This window comes from Neodiprion pinetum, chromosome 2 (genome assembly GCF_021155775.2).
Source record: "Neodiprion pinetum isolate iyNeoPine1 chromosome 2, iyNeoPine1.2, whole genome shotgun sequence".
Lineage (NCBI taxonomy): Eukaryota > Metazoa > Arthropoda > Insecta > Hymenoptera > Diprionidae > Neodiprion > Neodiprion pinetum.
This window is the reverse complement of record NC_060233.1, coordinates 27,419,211-27,429,124: the sequence shown is the minus strand read 5'-3', so window position 1 is coordinate 27,429,124 and position 9,914 is coordinate 27,419,211. Positions and strand designations below refer to the sequence as shown.

Below are 9,914 nucleotides of genomic sequence, written 5' to 3'. Positions count from 1 at the left end.
TTTCCGGTTGGTCAATATTGTTTCCCTGTAAAGTAATTGCGGAGTTGCATGAAAACGGCATATCAAGTGTACAAATACACTTTTCACGTAATACGGGAATATCCGTCAAAGTGCCTTTAAACTTTTTTATATCTATGAAACATCTGACAGCAGGTTTCTAAGTAAGACGAGTCATGAAATAAATATATTTACTATAGTAACTCGAAAAAAACGTTTTTTCTCCAACTAGCTCAAACTCAATTTTGCGACCTCTTAGCATTTTCTTTCCGGGTCAGAAACGATGCATGGTGTTGTTTGGGGTCGTAAACTTGAGTTTGAGCTGGTGGTAAACGATAAAAAAAAAACCGTTTTTTTCGAGTCACCCTAATATTTACACTTCTTGTCCTGACAATTTGATGAGGTATAAATAAGTACAGCTTATTCGATTAATATCCTGGAATTTCTCGCTCCATGACATTTATCGAAAATATTGCAAACCTGCGATGCAGTCGTATGTCAATGAATTTTTAAACTGGCAATGAGATAAAAATTGGTCTACTCCAACCGATTGAAATTCCCCTTTTATCAAGTTTTCACATTGTTGCGTAGTTATAATTATTCAAGTTTTTATTACACTCTATACGCTCTAAGAATGTGTCCAATGACAATATAATGTAGATATAGACAAACATATATTTACAATGTAAACTGTACAGTTGTGATGATATGGTTTAAAGAATGTATGCACGAGTATTTTACAATTTACAAATTATACACTTTTTGTTATCTGAATGTGGTACAATAGTATGTGCGAAAAAACGCTTGACAAATAAACTATAAAGATTTGTTCCGGTTTCGCATTTCTGGTCGATTTCCGGCAGAGATACAGGCGCGAAAAATTCATTCCAATTCAGAGATACGGATGTGTTGTTTAAAAATTAGCAAAATACGTAGTTCTTATCGGATTAATCAAAATTTCGACGAACCATGTCTCGCAAACGACGTTAAATTTTCAAATTCGGTGAAACGAGCAGCAATTTGAATTCAGTATCGCGTTAGTCTTTTGAAAACCCAATGAAAAACATAATTATAAAAATAAAGAATCGAAATAGGCAAGAAAACTTTTTTTTTTAAAATCGCCAAGTATTATACTTCCGCGCATTTGCTCTCGACACTGACTGAGACGTGATTGAATCGCGTTGAAATCGACCTAATGATATTTGAAAATGCATTGTTTTTCGCTGGAACATCATTCGGCTTCAACGGCTGTTTCGACTTTTACACCTAACACAATTCGACCTACATCGACACCCTTTTCTGTTGCAGCGTAGTCTCTTTCTTGGCAATTCGCTCTGTATCCTCGAGAGAAGCTGATTCTTGACATGCTTGAAGAATTCCGAGTAACCGCATTCTCTGTTAATAATAAATGATCTGATAAATTCATGTTGGAGATCTTCTACATATACGTTCGAGTAAGCGTCTGAAAAACTGGATGAAATTTGAGAATTTATAACTAGTGAAACAATTATTTAATTCCATCGGAATTTGTTTTATTCAAAAATATGTAAATTTATAGTTTTTACACATTAGAGATAATTGCCAGGAAGCATTGTTTGCGTCAATAACGTTAACCATTTCACTAGGTAATGTATTTGTTGTAATCCAAGAGTTGTAAGTCTTGGATGAAAAATTTAATTTCAGTTTCAAACGGTCACCATTTTGCTAAATACAAAACAGACAAAATTACGATTCTTGATGATTAGGGTAAACTTTTCAAAAATACTGTCTCCAAATTTTAAATAAATCAGTTTAGCCGTTTTTGAGAGTTTACGGACTCTGCGAATTCTGTCAACGAGTGAAATGATTGACTAATTTTAGTAATGAAAAATATTTAAACGAAGCTCGATCTTATACATATTTTTGAATGAAAGAAAGACCTCATTTGAATTGAATAATTGATTATTGAGGTACGAATTCTTGAAATTATCTCACGTTTTCGGCTGCCTGCACGGGGCATTCCATGGCAACTTGACATGCGATTGACTATTTTTCATTTCGATCATTTATTTTTATATTTCAATAGCAATTAAAAATAATACCTGTGATTTTTTTCAGATTTTTATCTCAATCTAATCTCGAGGCATGAATTTTTCAACAACTTCAACCTTGAAAACTTTAAATGCTTACAACTTACCGATGAAAAGGGATATTGGTAAAAATAAGTAGAAGTAGAAAATATGTTTTTTTTTCTAAAAAAGCGAGATCCTCGATTTTCTTGCAAAAAATTAATGTTATTCCAGAGCCAAAGCTCGAATTTACAAGACTAGGATTATCAATATTTCAATGTTAAAAACTGAGACTTAAGGCCCATAGGTAATCGCATGTAATTAAAATTTTACACTACCAAAAATTCTTCATTCATGCCAAAAGTGCTCGAGTAACCTACAATCTACAAGATCTCATTCATCTATACAAACTATTAAAATCCAAATAATTGTTAACACGTAACATTATGTGCCTCGAACCCCAGTTATCAACCTTTAAATACTGCAGGTAAAAGTGAAAAAAATTGGAGTCACGTGACGATTTTCGTCTTGAAAATTCGGGGTTCGGTTCTAGAATAAGAAAAATTTTTTAAAAGAAAATCGAAGATGTCGCTCTTCAAAAATGAACTTATCTTCTACTTATACTCACTTTTATTAACACCTCTTTTTATCACTGAGTTGACAAGCATTTTACGAAGAAGCAGAAGAAAGATAGGAGGGGGAGGAGGACATGGAGGAAAACTCACGAGTATATGGCAAAGTCTACAGATCTTGTGACGTGAAGAGCGAGGAAGAAGAAGCCGAGTGCAAAACTGTAGCTGAGCAATGCCACAAGGCATTTGTTGTTCACGATGATATCTCCCCATTCATTGAATCCGGTGAGATGAAGCGTCTGCAGGACAGAGGTAAAAAGCTTCCTTCATTACCGTCGGAATAACGGAGAAAATTGTGATCTCTTAGCGCGTACCTGACACAAGACTTTCGGTATGGTCGTGACGATCAATATGTCCAGCGGTGTCCATATACAGGCTATCGAAAATTCCAGGAGAAAAGATGTGACCAAAAACTGAAGCGTATTTCAAAATTACAATCCGGAATACAAGAGGTCTAATTCTTATAACACCGATTAACGCGATTTTTGTGCCTGAGTAACGCATAGTTTGATCTCGTTTTTGCGACGAGAGTAGTAATATTTTGAAGTTTAATGAGAGATAGCCGTGTATAGCCACGAATTTAACCAATTTCCGGCAACCGTTTTCATAAAGTAGTCCAAAACTTTTCAACCGTCGGACAAGTTTATTCTTGACAAATTTATACAAAATCCACGACCTCGAGTTAACGGTTAAAAGTTTGCAGTCTGTTTCACATTTACATATTAAATTGATCCTTTTTCACTATTAACTGTATTAGCATAATATTTATACCTTCTGATCGCAACAACAAATGTAAACATCAAGAAAATACCAATTGTAACACAGGCACAAGAAAGGAAATTTGAATTTATCGACCGGTGCGTCGATGGAAGAATTTAAAAACGGTTACATCTGGGCAAATTTTGGCAACCGGTACTCTGCCTATACTAGGCCCATAAAAAGTCATGTTAGCGATCCGGTAACTACTTTATCGGTTGAGATAGTGTAACACGCAATACTATAAGACACACAAAACCTCATTAGAGTAACCGTCTTTAATGGTCTTCGGTTAACGACCGGTGTAGGATGTAACGAATACGAAGAACCCTTAGGATTCAAAAAGGGAAGGGAAATTGGTCGTTGCTCACTTCGTAAAAGAACAACACCACAGGTTTTGGCTGTTTGAATGACTGTGGAAACAGATTGAACCTCAGTATTGTTGTGTAGACTCCGGCAGCAAATATGAACGAAGTGACCGGTGGACCGGACATGAGAGGCTCTCCGTCCTCGTCCTCCATGGAATTTGCAAAGCAGGTTTGAAATATGGACACTCCAACGGTGTTCAGGAGCAGCGACCAGACGGTCCAGATAAGTTTCGCCATTTCAAACGGGCTCCGGGTGATGAAGACTAGGTGATTTCAAAATCGCCGTATTCCGATCATAATAGCAACTTTTTGACGGTCCAAACACCCCGCCGAAAATTTTAAACACGAGGCAACCTCCTATTGAATAATAAAGAAATCGTTGCGTTCAGCTTATGTTTCAATGTGAATCGATCGCACAGCAATCGATTTGCATCATCACGCGAACTGAACTTTGAGGCGAATTGGTTTTTTTCGACATAAAATTTTTATTTTTTCATCGACTACTCCGTTGACAGATCGAAACATGATGAAACCGAGGTTTTGTAACTCAGCCGAAAAGTTCGCGGAGTTAAATTTCATGAAAGGAATTTCACTCGAACATGGATAAAACGAATGATTCAACCACGGATTATAATAAAATTCAGAATGTTCGATAAAATTGTCGACAATTGTAGATTTTTGATACATTTTTGAAAGAACATAGGCAATTGAAATACGAAGATAACTGCGGCTAAAACGCATCGTTGTTTAATTTTTTTAAGGTGAAATTCGTATTGTCTTTCATTCTATTTAGTGAATGGATTTTTCACGAAGTGCCTCAAAAATGTTTTCAATAATGATAATATATTTTCTAATATATTATTTCACTAATTATAACCCATCACCTATTTGTGATGAACTCAGGAGCTGCAGAGAAAAAAAAATGTCTTGCGTGATGTACCGAGAATTAATTTTAAGGGAACGTTGCATTGCAGAGTTTGCATAGATCAACTGTTGCGAAAATTTAATGCTTGTTCAACAATAAATTGACGTTAAAGCCTTGTTTAGCTAAAAAAGTACAGTAAACCTCAGAAACGGATTTTGCGTTGCAATTACCAAAAAATGATCGACCATAGCGCAAAATGGTTAGGCGTACCTCGTTTTTCCTAATTGCAACAATATTACCTGTTTTACTGAATTTTTCTAGCTACTGTAACAAATGAAATTTTCTTTAGTGTAGTGATTACCCCCTAATCGTGAACAAAACAAAAGAAACGATAGTTTCTCATCGTAAGATGATTACTAACTGCACTCGATTGACACCAGTAACATCGTGTATTCTTATTTCAAACGCAGCAAAAGAAATGATCACTCGAAATCATAGACGTACACTCATATACATCTCCAATACATATACGTTTTATTCGTAGACAATATCACGAGTAATTATCATTATCATAATTATATACATACACAATGTGATACGGCCAATTTGAGAAACAAAAATCATTCGCGCAATACGTATAACGGACGACGAATGATTCGACAAATACAAGATCGTTTCTTTCTTTCAATAATAATCAACGGTGGATTTGAACGACGTGAGGATCGATGGCCGGATCTTCGATAAAAATTAAAAGCACTAAGCCAACTATTTCCCAACGCTTTCTCTCCTCGCTTCGTAATAGTGCCGCTCAGTGACGACGGGACTTTCGAAGCAGATCCTTTTGGTCCCCGACGCAGGCGGGAAACTGCACAGATAATGGTTCAGGGAAGAGCGACGGTGTTGGTGATCAGGGCGGTCCGTGTCGGAGCGCCGGGATCGTGGCTTAGAAGCTGTTCACTACTTGGCCCAGGCCTCAAGGATCCCGTCCAGGGACTCGGTGGCGTCGAGCATCCAGACGAAGGACAGAACAGCCATGCAGAATGTCATGTGGATCACCGCCGAATCCTTGGCCATGTAGTAGGCCCAATTTGCGACGAAAGAGTAACGGCCAAGACCCACGTAAGAGTTCATCCACAGCAGCTGAGGGGCAACACGGTTTTTTTTTTTTACGATATAATCGAGGACTGAAACTCGAGGAAGATGGTTGGCTAAGAATCGATATCTCTTGTTACATAATTTTGCTACGAGATAATCGTACGTCGAGTATTTATTCAATTATTGTACTTGTGAACTTCGAAGATCTTTTTGAAAAAGTAAAACTATAACGTATTGGAATCATATATATATATATATTTAAAAAAAAAAAAAAAAAAAAACAACAACTGACGAGTTGACGCCCCATTTCAAATCGCTACAAAATTGTCAAAAATATATCTAGATTCGTTCGATTTCACTTTACGTTTACTGATCTCAAAATTAATAAAACAGATTTTCTTTATATTCAGTACCTAATTTAATATCGCCATTTATTTATCATAATCAGTATCGCTGCAATGTTGTAAAATTAAGTATTTAATGATGTCAACATCATAAAAAAAATGTGTTTCGGATGAGTTTTTTATCCGATTTGAATCGGAAATAGTCTTCTGAAGATAAAATGAGCGGCTGTAGAGTGAAATCGAACGAATCGATTTGATTTTCAACAATTTCTAAGCAATAAATACTCTATACCCGAATTTTTTGTGATAATATTAATACAGTTTTCATTTTTGTCCATCCAGCCAGCGCTCAATTAAGATCGCGTTGCTCACCCATTTACTCGACTCCTGGGTAAGACAGCAGATCACGTGGATCAGCGGGATCCAAATAGCCCGAGTAGCCAGATTTGTTATCAGCGCGGAGACCAGCATCTAGGGGAATACAAGTAAATATTATCATGGTTCTGATCCGATGGATTTGATTATCACACGGCAAGTAAAAGCACACTGGCACACAAACAAAATTTTCCACACAGTAATTCAATCAAGTGTGTAACGCGTTCATACGTAATGCGTCACAAATTGTGTGTTTGAGTACTTGAAGAATCATGAATTTTGCCACGCTTAAGTTTTTACTGTTTTACTTGTCCTGACCATATCTACATTAAATTATTTCAACCGTTCGGACTACATGCTAATTTTAAGGCTTAAATTTCCATTAAAACCTATAATAGTAGATAATCGAATATCTTTCTCAAATTTATCCAACTCTGATTACATTTGCCGATCGAACAAAACAAATTTCTCAAATAAAAATTTGCGTATTGGACTCTAAGATTGATTGAAATTTGTTGAATCCAATTTTTCCGAGCAACGATTCCCATTACAAGAGTTCATTCGTTTCAAATCATAGGTTGCGAGAAGAACGTTTCGTCAGCGTCAAATAACCTTTACGGATGGTTTTTCAGTATACATATTTTTTTCAATTCTCCTGAAAATCATTTTAATTCAAGCTTTGGAGAATAATTATTGCACGTTTAACGCAATAAAAATAAGTTTATCTATTATCACGTTCAAGTTAGAAAACGTGTGAATTTGAGACGAATGATTGTAAGGCTAAGGTTTGACTACGAAACATTCGTATCGGCGGCATAAAAATGCTGCAACGTTTACTTGTCGCAGGGTTACGCAGATATATTCTCTCTCACCATATAGGTGAAGAAACCAAAATTTGTCAGCTAGGTACCGTAACAAAATTCAATGTCTTTTCTCGAATCCTGAGCAAGGTCCATGATGTGAAAGCAGACAGACATGTCTCTACATACGAATCTTATAAAACGTGGCTCACTTCGTAGACGAACATCAGCTGACAGGGCGGCTCCTTGAGCGACCTGGGCCAAAGTTTGTATTCCGCAACGAGGCACAAAACGGAGAAGATGAACAAAATCGAAGCGTAGGAGGGATCGAACGGGGCGTTCTCTTCGTCCGTGCACAAACCGATGACACATATCTGTCTGATGTGAGTGTACATCCCCGTAGCCACGACGGCAATCCAATGAGGATTCAGATGCTCCAACGCGTCTTTAACCGTGTCCATGATCATTTATCGGTTACTAAAAATCGGAAGATCGGCACAGCTTAGAGCACCAAACGTAAGACCGCGTCTTGCGGTGACAACCGGACGATTTTTCCGGAAGCTTGAATACCAAGAAACCGTCTCGAAAGCCGCTTGGCTCACGATTATTTCCACTGACCTGAAAAATTTCTGGTGGGGGGTGTACCGATGCATTAATTATCCAAATAACCCCACGAATATGGAAACGATTACGTAAATTTGAAGGGAGGACATGCCGTGAAACAATCTACGAAAACACTGAACGTCGATATATGGATCTTCACTTATTATCACCACGGATCCAGGTTCCGTCGTCTCATCCGATATCGAATCTCAGGGCAAGCATATTTCTTCGGAAGATTGACAACTTCTTTGAGGACAAGGTCTGCGTGCTTTATTGGGAGACATTGGTAAGGAAAAAGGGTTCGTGCAGAAGAGTCGGATATACACAGCAACTCACACACTCCACCCTTAATGCCTGTATCGCGCTAATTGTCAGTCACCGGCTAATGGAAATTTCTTGTTCGTTTCCCGTTAAGTACCATGCTCTCGCTCCCTGCCAAATTATTTGCCGATAAAACATGTCATGGTGGTTTCAGGAAGGCGACTGGTCGACTTGGCTCCGACTTGGAAGGAGAATAAAATCCTGTAAATATTCCGTCAGCTCTTCAACGTGGTTTAAGACGAATATAAAAGTCCTGTCTGAAATCCCTTAACATCACGCCGTCAGAGTACCACCATCGTTCATTCCCACCCTTCCGAGCGATAAAAAGAGCGGTTGCTGGGTGCGAAGAGACGGGCGATAGATCGGACCGTTGTCTGGTCGTGATACATAATGCATTACATTTGCCGATGAGTTGTTATAGCTTTGGTCTCTCGACCTTCCAGGCGGTAGAAAGAAAACGGGGTTACTTTGGAAACTCTGGAAACTCAAATGTAATTTCGTGGTATTTTCTTCATTCTCGATTGTTGTTGGAAGTCGAAGTCACCAATTGTCAATTTGGCAGACAGTCACCCCCTCCAACCGTAACCGGCAAAATTGAAACAGAGACAAGTCTCGCACTGTCCTCATCCGGCAAACAAATCTGTAACCATGACTTGGTGAAATACTTGACAACTTCCATAGGGATCGCCTATCCAACGGGATGGGACGTAATTCAAAGTCCTGGGGGTTTATCCACTGTAGACAAAGGAGTCAGTGGTCCGCGAATGTACAGGAAATTAACCAGCAAATCTCTTTCTCGTCCCACTGGAGTAAGTCTGATCTGCAAAATGAGGTCGGAGATCAGACACGGATCGACACACCCTTATATATATATTAGGGTGAGCCAATAAAATTAACCTAACGAATCTATGGTCTCAAAAGAACCTATTTACTGAGAAAATAATTCTTCCGTTTCGAAAAATTTTTACCTCAATTTCAAAAAGTGTCGCTGGTCATTTGAAATTTCCCACTTAAACGACACGCAAAAAAATTTGCCAAGCATATTCTTACAGGGCATTAAATTTTGTAGAAAAAGACTTTGGAGTTGATTCTTTAGACTCCAAATTCGTATACTTACGAGCCGTGAAAGTCGAAGAAAAGCGGACAGTTTTTTTTTTCTTTCGGTTGGCTATTTATCGAACCAAGTGCGGATTTGCTTTTGAGAACGATTTGAAAAATCGTTTTCCAGCATCACTTGCAATGCTCAAAAAAAAAAAAAAACAACCGACGAGAGATTTGATTTCAGCACTGACGTCGTGCACTTTCTACCTCGACATGGGGCAAGCGAATTTCTCGATGCTGAGACCGCGTGACACGCATTCGTAGAAGATTGAACACCGAGGCCCAAGAAATACTGTATAAAGTTGAAATAAAGTGCCAGAAGCTAAAGTAGCCGATTATCCGAAGGCGCGCGTACCGGTAGCCATGGAGACGGCACAGAGAGCGAAGCAGAGACTTTTCCATCCCCCATGACGCCCACCCCCATGGAGGTGCCCCTGGCAATTCCGCCGGCTCTCGAGCGTCTCCTTGGACAAAGTCACGGAAATAGAATGGGAAAAATCTTTTCTCTCCGCATCAGCGAGCCAGGAAAGTGCCGACGGGATTTCTCGACTTCTTTAGAGGCCGCGAGCCTTGCCAGGGTGGAATAATTTTCCATTCATTAGACTCTCC

The 9,914-nt window shown here is 38.4% G+C and overlaps 1 protein-coding gene across 1 annotated transcript; it reads left to right on the top strand.

The window, feature by feature from the left end:
* Nucleotides 1–2,536: 2,536 nt before the first annotated feature.
* Nucleotides 2,537–6,801, top strand: LOC138190411 (uncharacterized). The gene is made up of 3 exons (XM_069133289.1): nt 2,537–2,929; nt 5,469–5,785; nt 6,448–6,801. Exons 1-3 carry the CDS (start codon nt 2,755–2,757, stop codon nt 6,460–6,462), a joined length of 507 nt encoding a protein of 168 aa, XP_068989390.1. The 5' UTR covers nt 2,537–2,754; the 3' UTR covers nt 6,463–6,801.
* The last annotated feature ends 3,113 nt before the right edge of the window (nt 6,802–9,914 follow it).

Excerpts from the sequence above, each read along its gene's own strand:
- LOC138190411 (XM_069133289.1), top strand. The coding sequence starts at position 2,755 with ATGGAGGAAAACTCACGAGTATATGGCAAAGTCTACAGATCTTGTGAC. Across the intron at positions 2,930-5,468 it reads GAAGCGTCTGCAGGACAGAG|TGCCGCTCAGTGACGACGGG; the intron begins GTAAAAAGCTTC and ends GCTTCGTAATAG.